This window comes from Babylonia areolata, chromosome 13, assembly GCF_041734735.1.
Source record: "Babylonia areolata isolate BAREFJ2019XMU chromosome 13, ASM4173473v1, whole genome shotgun sequence".
In the NCBI taxonomy this organism is placed as follows: Eukaryota; Metazoa; Mollusca; class Gastropoda; order Neogastropoda; family Buccinidae; genus Babylonia; species Babylonia areolata.
The window spans coordinates 820,493-831,713 of NC_134888.1; the positions used below are offsets into that span (position 1 = coordinate 820,493).

An 11,221-nucleotide genomic window follows, 5' to 3' on the forward strand; every position below is an offset into this window, starting at 1 on the left:
ACACAGATGAACAGTTCCACTGGCGGACATAAAGTCGTTTACAGAGGAGAAAAAAAACACAAAAAAACCAGCCGCTAAGCGCTGGTTCTACCACCGTCCTTCTCCAAGGACTGACTCCCTTCGAGTGAAGGGAGGGACAAACTGGCGAGGAGCATTTGAAGCACTAGAACTCCGCTCACTCTGTTCACTCCTTCCTATATATTTTTTTTCCGTTCAATTGCACGAGACACAAACCCTAGAAAACATAACACGATCTCTCTCTACGCTCGAACCCAAGGGGAACACACACGGTGGAAAACATCGTGCACGCGCATAACACACCCGCCTCTAAAAAATAATCCAGCGACCCACCAGCCCTCCATAAACGTAAAAGAAAAAACAGCGGAACCATTATGTCGTCCGTGACAATACCCCCCCTCTCAAGATTAAAACCTTGGTTTATATCAAAACAAGTCACGGACCGATAATGTACAGCAGCTACCTATATACATAGAAGAGTACTCAGCATAATCCTTACTTGCCTTGCAAGTACCCGAGGAACCTAGCAGAAACCCCGCCTCCTCCAGGAATGGACTGGGCAGAAAACCTGACCGGCGGTAGCTTGTGTGCCTGTTGAGTAACCGAGCTGATTGACGATATTACCCTTGATCAGCTCAACTGTACGTCTCTCAACACGTGTAACTGGCTTCCTGCTTAGGTATGCTCTGGGAACTATTTTCTTTACACTGCGTTGGCATTGGGGACATGACTGGCAGTACTGTGCAATGTCTGCACACATTCCTGGCCAGTAGAATGAAGCAAATACACGTTCCTTGGTCTTCTTGGTCCCGAGATGCCCTGACATCGGACTGTCGTGACCTAGCGTCATAACTGCCTTCCTTTAGAGTCTGAGGGACACAAACCTGGTCGATGACCTCATGACGACCCTCGAACTTCCACAACAAGACACCCTCCTTCCTACAGTATGACACTTTTCCTCCCCTGGTCCGATGGCTGACACTGGGTACATGACTCACGTGCTGCCGCTAGAGAGGGGTCACACTCTTGTAACCTGATCAGATCAGCACGGGATGTCCCCATCATTTGCTCATTTATGGAGAGGGCCTCTGGGACCGACCCCTCCCTCCTTGCCTGCACCCTGGTCTTTACTGCACCTACAGGCAATGGGTTGGCGCATACTGGTACATGTTCTAGCTCCTCACTGCCTTCCCGCTGAGCCAAGTTGCCAATGAGTACCTCTTCTACCGGCCGCTTCATAAGCAGAACCCGAATCCTTCCACAAATGAAAGGGGAAGCAATGTCTACAACAGCCACTGGCAACAAATTCCGGCACCTCGACTCGGCCAACACGACTGGCATCGTATCACCTGTGTATGCATCAGCAGGCACCAGGCGCTCTGCCACCACTGTGTAGCCTGCACCTGTGTCACGCAGGCCATTTGCAGGCATTCCCTGATAGTGACAATGCAGCGTGGAGTGTATGGCTTCCGTGCACAGGGGACACACAGAGTCGGTGTATCTCCCTGGGGAACCTGCACAGGACAAGCCACTGCCGCCGTGACCTGTGACTGCGGACAGTTCCGTGCAACGTGCCCTTCCTTCTTACAATTAAAACATGATAAATGACCTAGGTTGCCCCTGATTAACCAAGGTCAAACCTTGCTCACTCTGCTCTTGGTTGGTCTTAACTGTATTTGTTGGCAAGGACGCAGTGTGCCGTGTCTGCAATGGCCGCTCTTGAGCGCCCCGCTCGTGTTTAGCCTCCCGGCTCATTCACCTTCTCAACATTATTTTCATCCTTGCCAGCAGCTACGCACCACAGAGAGAAACAAGCGTGCATCCTAATGAGAAGCTGTTCAAATGTTTCAGCAGCATCCTTCCTCCGTGCCCGGAATTTCTTCCTGTAAGCGTCGGCATCCATACGGAAATGCCTAAGCAGAGCCGCTTTTACCTTAGCATAGCTGGTGAGATCAGCCAGATCCAGTCGCAACACTGCCTCCCTAGCCTTGCCCCTCAACAGCGCTACAAGTCTGGTAGGCCACGACGACTCTCTCCAGTGACATAGGGTAGCCACTCGCTCAAAGTGTGAGAGATAAGCGTCTACGTCGTCCTTATCACCCAGAGGATTTTAGCGTTCTCGAAATTATAAAGCCAAAAGATGCAAGTTGCAATAATAATCTGAAGTTTTTGATAATTCAGATCAGATAGCCCGTAACGATCGTGATCGTTACTAGATAACAACCAACAAAGGGAAAGCACTCCAAACATGTAACTAAGGAAACTAAGAAAACGTAACTCAAAGTTAAAGTCTTGAGGTGAAGTTGTCCCTACATACCCCCCTCCCAGCGCAGTACATAATGTATGGTACGAAGCACAACTAAAACACAGAAAACATCAAAACTGAAACAATTGTCATTGAAATCTTGGAGGGAAGCGGGAGATGCGCCCAGAGCGGGTCGTGACACACGAGGGGTTTTTGACAGGAGACGGTGAACGCACAGTTAGTCCATCAGCCAGCAGGTTCATCGCTACCACTCGTAGTGGCAAGTGTTATCATATAGTTTTGGAATCTTCTTCGTCCCTAGATGTCAGAAAATCATGATATTGTGAACGTGGCAGCTTTCTGCCTGTTATCACGTGATTTCTAACCCCACCCTACCGCGTCGAGAACGCGCACCGTGATCAAGCTCTGTTCTCCCAGAGCCTATACCATTGAAGATAGAAAAAACATTATTGAACAAAAAAGATGTATAATAGCGAGCTAAACAACATTTGTTCTTATAAGTATATCAAATTATTATTTGTTCGTGAAATGTAGTGGCGTTTTGAGGATTTCATGTCATATGCACACAAAATTCGGCATGTCGTCTTTTGTCAAAGGTAAATCGTTAGATATAGGAAAACACTTTATGAAGCAAAACGAAGCACATGGGACTTGTGAAGAACTTTTATTCTCATAACACTATCAAAATGTTGATTGTTTTGGAAAGGTAATCACTTTTGTGAGTGTCAAAGATTACGCAACACGACAAAATTTTCAGTTTGTGTTCTGCTCTGCCTAAATGGTTGCAAAGAAAAAAGTACTACTAAACAAGATGTAGAATAGCACGCAAAACAACTTTTGTTCTTATACATTTATCAAAATATTTCGTTCATGAAATGTAGTGCCGTTTTGAGGATTTCATGACAAAATTCACACAAAATGTGGCACTTCGTCTTTTGTAAAGGCTACCTAGTAAGATATAGGAAGACATAGAAGCAAAACGAAGCGCAAGGGACTTGTGAACAACTTTTATTCTCAAAACTATAAAAATGTTAATCGTTTCGGAATAAATCATGGCTTTTGTGAGTTTCATCAAAAATTACGCAATACGACAAAATGCTCAATTTGTCCAAGTCAGTGTAATGCTCTGCCTAAATGGCTGTAGACGTAAATATACAGGTAACTGCTAAACAACCAGATGAAGAATAACACGCTAAAGAAAACGAGCAGAAACAGATGAAAGTCAAAATAAAAGATTTTGCATTTTGACCATGGGCACACATGCAAACTGGGGGAGGGGCAAAACAGACAATATTTGAACAGCTAAATCTGTTAAAGGTAAATCAAACAGCAACCTTTGTTTTTATCATTTGATATGTGAAATTATCACATATTCTTATGATATAGGGATTAATATAAAAGTAAAATCTATATTTTTCCTGTGTTTGTGTCTGTTTCAGACGGCGTCAGAGGGCAGTACTGACCACCAGAAGTACTTCTGATTGATAAGGATCCAGTACCATCATGGCAGAAGCTCCACCTGAAGGAAGACCCAGATTAAAGTCTTCAGCTGACCAGTGTATCATCCACTAACAGACTTACAAATGTGATATGAAAATGAGTCTGATTTCTCCAAATTCATTCCAATCATGGGAAACTTTGCTTGAAGCGGCTAAAATAAAGAAGCATGCACCTGTGCTGGATGCTGCCAAGACGGTAGTTGGTATGGAAGTACCAAAAATAAAATGCCATAGGTACTGCAGAACTGTCTTCACTATGAAACATAACGTGAACAGCCTGAAAAGAAAAGCAGAGGAACCAGTTCAACCACGTGAGGAAGCTTCGCAGACAAAGCGGCAAAGTCGAGGACCATCTTCTACTTCAAGGGTTCTTCCAAAACAATGTATATTTTGTGAAACGTCTTCGAAGTATTTGAAAAAATCCAGCACAAGAGAACAGTTTAATACAGGCAAAAGAACTTCGTGTGGATAAAACCCTACGTGACATTGCTGTGAAAAAATGTGAAATGTGACACCAAAATAACTGCAGTGACAAAAGACGAAGTGCCGCATTTTCTGTGAATTTTGTCATGAAATCCTCAAAACGGCACTACATTTCATGAATTTAATATTTTGATAAATGTATAAGAACAAAAGTTGTTTTGCGTGCTATTCTACATCTTGTTTAGTAGTACTTTTTTCTTTGCAACCATTTAGGCAGAGCAGAACACAAACTGAAAATTTTGTCGTGCTGCGTAATCTTTGATGACACTCACAAAAGTGATTACCTTTCCAAAACAATCAACATTTTGATAGTGTTATGAGAATAAAAGTTCTTCACAAGTCCCATGTGCTTCGTTTTGCTTCATAAAGTGTCTTCCTGTATCTAACGATTTACCTTTGACAAAAGACGACATGCCGAATTTTGTGTGCATATGACATGAAATCCTCAAAACGCCACTATATTTCACGAACAAATAATTTGATATACTTATAAGAACAAAAGTTGTTTAGCATGCTATTATACATCTTTTTTGTTCAACAATGGTTTTTCTATCTTCAATGGTTTAGGCTCTGGGAGAACAGGGCTTGATCACGGTGCGCGTTCTCGACGCGGTAGGGTGGGGTTAGAAATCACGTGATAACAGGCAGAAAGCTGCCACGTTCACAACATTATCATGATTTTCTGACATCTAGGGACATCGACGATTCCAAAAATATATGATAACACTTGCCACTATGAGTGGTACCGACACCCTTAATTTGAGGGGCTGGCTGAAGGACTAAGTCGAGTGGGTGCTTTCATGGCCTTTGCTTCGGAGTTCACTGGCTGTGTTGATGATGGTGGAACTCTAGCACCAGGTGAAAGCAGTCTTGTTTCCTGTAGTTGTTAGTTGGGTGACGAATGCAGCTTTCAGACGGTCCACTGACACTTTCTCTGAACGGCCCTTAATGTCAATGGTGTAATACTTGTCACTGGTGCTGATGATGCGATACAGGCCATCATGGGGTCGTTACAGAGGATGTTTGTGAGCATCGTGTCTGACGTAGACATACCCAGTGGAGGCCAGATTTGAAGGAACGAAGGTTGATTGGTTTCCGTGGAACATTGGGGCTGGTGGCAGCACAGTGCGCATAGTGGGCTGGAGATGTTTGAGAAACATCGAGTCAGGTTCCATTGTGCTACTTTCCGGTGGCTGAAGGAATTCACCAATTTAGCGTTCTCGAAATTATAAAGCCAAAAGATGCAAGTTGCAATAATAATCTGAAGTTTTTAATAATTCAGATCAGATAGCCCGTAACGATCGTGATCGTTACTAGATGACAACAACCAACAAAGGGAAAGCACTCCAAACATGGAACTGAGGAAACTAAGAAAACGTAACTCTTAAAGTTAAAGTCTTGAGGTGAAGTTGTCCCTACAGGATCTAAGTTAATATTCCTGTTCTCGCTGGCTTCTGCCTCTCTCCCCCGAAGTTTAAGCTCTTCTCTTCTGAAAGCCTGTTCCTCTTCGTCCTTACACTGGAGTCTGAGTTCCTCCCTCTCTCTAAACACCCTTCCCTCATCTTTCTCTTGGCGCTTCAATTGTAATTCCTTTCCCGAGTCTCAACCCTTCTTTACACTCGAGTCTAAGCTCCTCCCTCTCTCCCTTCACAGAATCTTATGAATCTGGAGAGAGTCTCTCCAGTCAAGCGTAACTTACTAGCGATTGCAGCATTCTTCTCATAAACCGATTGTTCAATCAATCAATCAAATCAATCAATCAAAAACACTTTATTAATCCACATGGAAATTAAGTTGTGCAATCACAGGCTCATTGTAAACACTGGCATAAAATCATGCGCAACATAAGAGATTAAAACTAGTCACATAAGAATTCCCAATAGCTGACGATATACTAACCCCCACCCCCCCACACACACAAATACTCATGTTAAGACAATAGGGTACTGCACAACAATATTAATGAAAACATCCAACAAAAAAAGGTATAAGATTACTAAAAATGACATGCGCGCACGCACGCACGCACGCACGCACGCACGCACGCACGCACACACACACACCCACCCACCCACCCGTTAAGACCATAAGGTATTGTACAACAATACATAAATAAAAATATCAAGGGAATAAATCGTATATATAAGTAAAATGCGCGCGCACACACACACACTCGTTCACACACACACTCACACACACACAAACAACGTATGCATGCTATCTCCGCTATCTCCCCCTTCACCTCCTCGCTCACCTTTGGTCTATCCAGGTCATCTCTGACCCAACATGCCAGCTCGTCAGTCTGCTCGGGAGTCCTCACAGGAGTGCCTGGCGTACCTTGCTTCGCAGGCTGTTTACGCGGTGGCATGATTCCAGTGTCGAACCCAACGAAACTACTGCTGTCACTAACAACTGAACCCTCAACCACCAGAGACAACCCTTCAGATCAATGACGCGTTAACCGTAGAGCGCTCAAAACCAACAATGATTATCAGCTGCCTACAATGCATCCAAACATGTACACTTTGAATTCCTGCGCATACAGACCAACATCAGCTACCTGAAGCACTTACCAGTGCAGCAATATCACTGTAGGGTAACACGAACTATTTTGAAAACAATCTCACAACACCACAAGACACCCTACCACCTGTCCCCCTAACCTACATCCTAACCCAGCTAAGACAGATCCCAACACAACCTAGCTAAAAAGTACCCCCATCTCCATTTGTCACGCGTGCTAAAGCGGACGTGCACCCTCCAAGATACCCCACTACAGACGCCACAACACAAGCCCACACACAAACGAGGCAACTGGAGAAACGCTGACAGGACAACAACAAAAGTCACCCACTGGACACCGCACAGTGTTCCGTAAACGAACAACGGGTGCTACACCGAAACACAGAAATGAACAGTTCCACTGGCGGACACAGAGTCGTTTACAGAGGAGAGAAAAAAAACATCAGCCGCTAAGCGCTGGTTCTACCACCGTCCTTCTCCAAGGACTGACCCCCTTCGAGTGAAGCTAGGGACAAACCGGCGAGGAGCATTTGAAGCACTAGAACTCCACTCACTCTGTTCACTCATATATTTTTTCCCCCGCTCAATTGCACGAGAAACTTACAAACCATAGAAAACATGACACAACAACACGACCTCTCTCTACGCTCGAACGCAAGGGGAACACACACGGTGGAAAACATCGTGCACGCGCATACGAAACACACCCGCCTCTAAAAATAATCCAGCGACCCACCATACACGTGTGTGTGTGTGTGCGTGTGTGTGTGTGTGTGTGTGTGTGTGTGCGCGTGTGTGTGTGTTTGTGTGTACTGGTGTGTGTTAGGGTGGGTGCATACAGCAATATTTCTACATAATGCTTCTTTTTGAATTAGTTGTGTGCAGAGCCGTATGGCCCACAGCGTGTATCTGTGCGTGTGTGTGTGTGTGTGTGTGTGCGTGTGTGTGCGCCAAAAACATAGATCGCAGTTCAGTTGCCTGCAGCCAACCGAGGTTCACAAACTGAATACATGAACACTTGTTTACCAGCAGATAATTCTGATACCTAAAAAATGTTTCATTACAGACATGTACCAATGCAACACAGACACAGGGACAGTGAAATATGTCACATCTTTTTTCTTTTTTTTTTTCTTTTTTTTTTAAAGTAACTATAACGAATCAGTTGTTTTATGTTTAAAAAGGTTGACTATCCACACATCGGATAAGTCGACTATCGCATAAGGCGACTTTTCAAGGCCTCCATTGGGTCGACGTATCCGAGGTCAACTATCTATCCATCTGTCTACCGGGGTCAGCTATATATATATATATATATATATATATATATATAATTGACACATGCACACACGTACGACGTACACGCGCACACACATATGCACATACACATTCGCACACACATGCACACAAACACACATTCACATGCATGCACGCACACACAAACGCACACATACACAGAGGGTTTGCATTTACAAATGCACGTTTGTACTAGACATTTTTCTACACGGCACACACACACACACACACACACACGCACACACACACGCACGCACACGCACACACACACGCACTATCACACACACACAAGCTCACACATACATAAGTGTGCGCGCACTCAGTTTTGTATTTAAAATACAAATACACAATCTTTTGCTATCAGATATTTTTCCATCGTGAATTTCTGTCGTTCGCTCACAGAGAAATAACAATTGGAAACTCACATAAACCAAGTTTATTTTTCATACATGCAATAAATGCATACATTGTATACATACACGCAAACACATACATACATACATACATACATACATACATTGTACTCCACTTTCCAACATACAACCTTCCATTACCATACATACTGTCTTCAAACGAGATAAAATGCGCATTAAAAAAAAATCTTAACAAGAAGCATGCGCTCGCGCACGGGAATTTCAGCTTGCTGGTTACACTGATTTGAATGTGTGTTTTTTTTCCTGAGCAATAACAACAACAATAGACCCTGACACCCCACCTCGCTCAGATAATGCAGACATCGCATTCTCCCTGAATTTATTAAAAGAGAAATATAAAATGTCCACGGTTATGATATGATATGATATGATATGACATGATATGATATGATATGATATGGATACCCATATATCGCCTATCCTCGGTCGGAGACCAAGCTCTAAGCGCTTTACAAACATGGGGTCATTTGCATAAAAGGCTGCCTACCTGGGTAGAGCCGACTGACGGCTGCCATTTAGGCGCCCATTATTCGTTTCCTGTGTCATTCAATCAGGTTTCACTCACGCCCACATATATTCATACATACATGGTTAGTCACTGAGATAAGAATGATCTTACAGGTCAGGATGTCAGTGAAGGGCTGTCACCTCACAGTGATAAGACAGAGCTTACAGGTCAGGTTGTCAGCGAAGGGCTGTGACCTCACTGAGATAAGACAGAGCCTTACAGGTCGGGATGTCAGTGAAGGGCTGTCATCTCACTGAGATAAGACAGAAGCTTACAGGTCAGGATGTCAGTGAAGGGCTGTCACCTCACTGAGATAAGACAGAAGCTTACAGGTCAGGATGTCAGCGAAGGGCTGTCACCTCACTGAGATAAGACAGAAGCTTACAGGTCAGGATGTCAGTGAAGGGCTGTCACCTCACTGAGATAAGACAGAGCTTACAGGTCAGGATGTCAGTGAAGGGCTGTCACCTCACTGAAGACAGAGCTCACAGGTCAGGATGTCAGCGAAGTGCTGTCACCTCACTGAGACAAGACAGAGCTTACAGGTCAGAATGTCAGTGAAGGGCTGTCACCTCACTGAGACAAGACAGAGCTTACAGGTCAGGATGTCAGTGAAGGGCTGTCACCTCACTGAGACAAGACAGAGCTTACAGGTCAGGATGTCAGTGAAGGGCTGTCACCTCACTGAGATAAGACAGAGCTTACAGGTCAGGATGTCAGTGAAGGGCTGTCACCTCACTGAGACAAGACAGAGCTTACAGGTCAGGATGTCAGTGAAGGGCGGTCACCTCACTGAGACAAAACAGAGCTTACAGGGAAGGATGTCATTCACCATTCTTCAATCAGACCTGTTCCTCTTTGGGACTTCGTTAATATTGTTCCGCAAAGTCTATGACACCATTGATAAGTTCACACACACACACACGCACACACGCGTGCGCGCGCGCGCGCGCACACACACACACACACACACACACGCACACACAACATTTCAAACTTTTCAAACTCATGCTAGACTGATCTCATTTCGCCAAGTTTAGCAGTCAATGGGTTAAAATGCTGGTTGACGTGCACAAGTCGCCAATCAACTCAAAACACTAAGTCACCCGTAAATACTGACTGTGCACCTCCAATAGCTTGATACGTTTTTAATATCTATTTGATTATTTAGAAGCATGTATATATTATATCATCTGAGGTCCATCCATCCATCCATCCCTAAACCATCCTCGCTTTTATTGTCATTGACGTCTACATGTTGCTTTCACTGTGTGTGTGTGTTTCGGTCTTTTTGTAAATATGCGGTGGTGCACAACCATGAGTGAATGAACAACAGTGCAACAGTTGCCTGAGTTCCCCAACACTGATGCTATTACAGCTTATCTTCTGCCAACATTGGTGCAATAAAATCTCTTTGTTTCTCTTTGTCTTTATCCTTTCACCCCGTTCTGCAGCACACCCCCACCCTCCTCCTCCCCCTCCTCCTCCTCCTCTCCGTCCAGCCGGACCTCCACGTGGATGTCGGGGGCTGGGGGCAGATAGCCGACGGGGGGCGAGCCGGGGGGACGACAGCAGGTGACACACAGCAGACTGAGGGCTGACAGCAGCATCAGCAACCCTGCCCGACATCAGTAACGTCAGTGTTGTCAGTAACGTCAGTGTCATCAGTAACGTCAGTGTCACCAGTGTTGTTAGTGTCATCAGTAACGTCAGTGTCATCAGTGTTCTTAGTGTCATCAGTAACGTCAGTGCCATCAGTAAACAGTGTCATCAGTAACGTCAGTGTCATCAGTAACGTCAGTGTCATCAGTAAACAGTGTCATCAGTAACGTCAGTGTCGTCAGTAACGTCAGTGTTGTCAGTGTCATCAATAACGTCAGTGTCAGTGCTGTTAGTGTCATCAGTATTGTCAGTGTCATCAGTGTTGTTAATGTCATCAGTAACGTCAAAAGCTCTGCCCGACATCAGTGTTGTCAGTGCCATCAGTGTTGTCAGTGTCATCAGTGTTGTCAGTAGCTCTGCCTGACATCAGTGTTGTCAGTGTCATCAGTGTTGTCAGTAGCTCTGCCTGACATCAGTGTTGTCAGTGTCATCAGTGTTGTCAGTGTCATCAGTGTTGTCAGTAGCTCTGCCTGACATCAGTGTTGTCAGTGACATCAGTGTTGTCAGTGACATCAGTGTTGTCAGTAGCTCT

The 11,221-nt window shown here is 44.7% G+C and overlaps 2 protein-coding genes across 4 annotated transcripts in view; one reads left to right on the top strand and one right to left on the bottom strand.

Annotated features, from left to right (window-relative positions):
• Positions 1–4,556, top strand: part of LOC143288955 (monocarboxylate transporter 14-like) — a 48,424-nt gene extending 43,868 nt beyond the window's left edge. Inside the window, exon 9 of the mRNA XM_076597649.1 lies at positions 3,724–4,556. Coding sequence (XP_076453764.1) covers positions 3,724–3,746 — 23 coding nt within the window. The 3' untranslated portion in view covers positions 3,747–4,556. The remainder of the gene's footprint in view (positions 1–3,723) is intronic.
• A 3,955-nt stretch (positions 4,557–8,511) lies between these two features.
• LOC143288956 (monocarboxylate transporter 14-like) overlaps positions 8,512–11,221 on the bottom strand; it is a 37,232-nt gene continuing 34,522 nt past the window's right edge. For all 3 annotated transcript variants that reach the window (XM_076597652.1, XM_076597650.1, XM_076597651.1), the window contains one exon: positions 8,512–10,645. In XM_076597652.1, the coding sequence (XP_076453767.1) occupies positions 10,458–10,645 (188 nt within the window). In that variant the 3' untranslated portion in view covers positions 8,512–10,457. The remainder of the gene's footprint in view (positions 10,646–11,221) is intronic.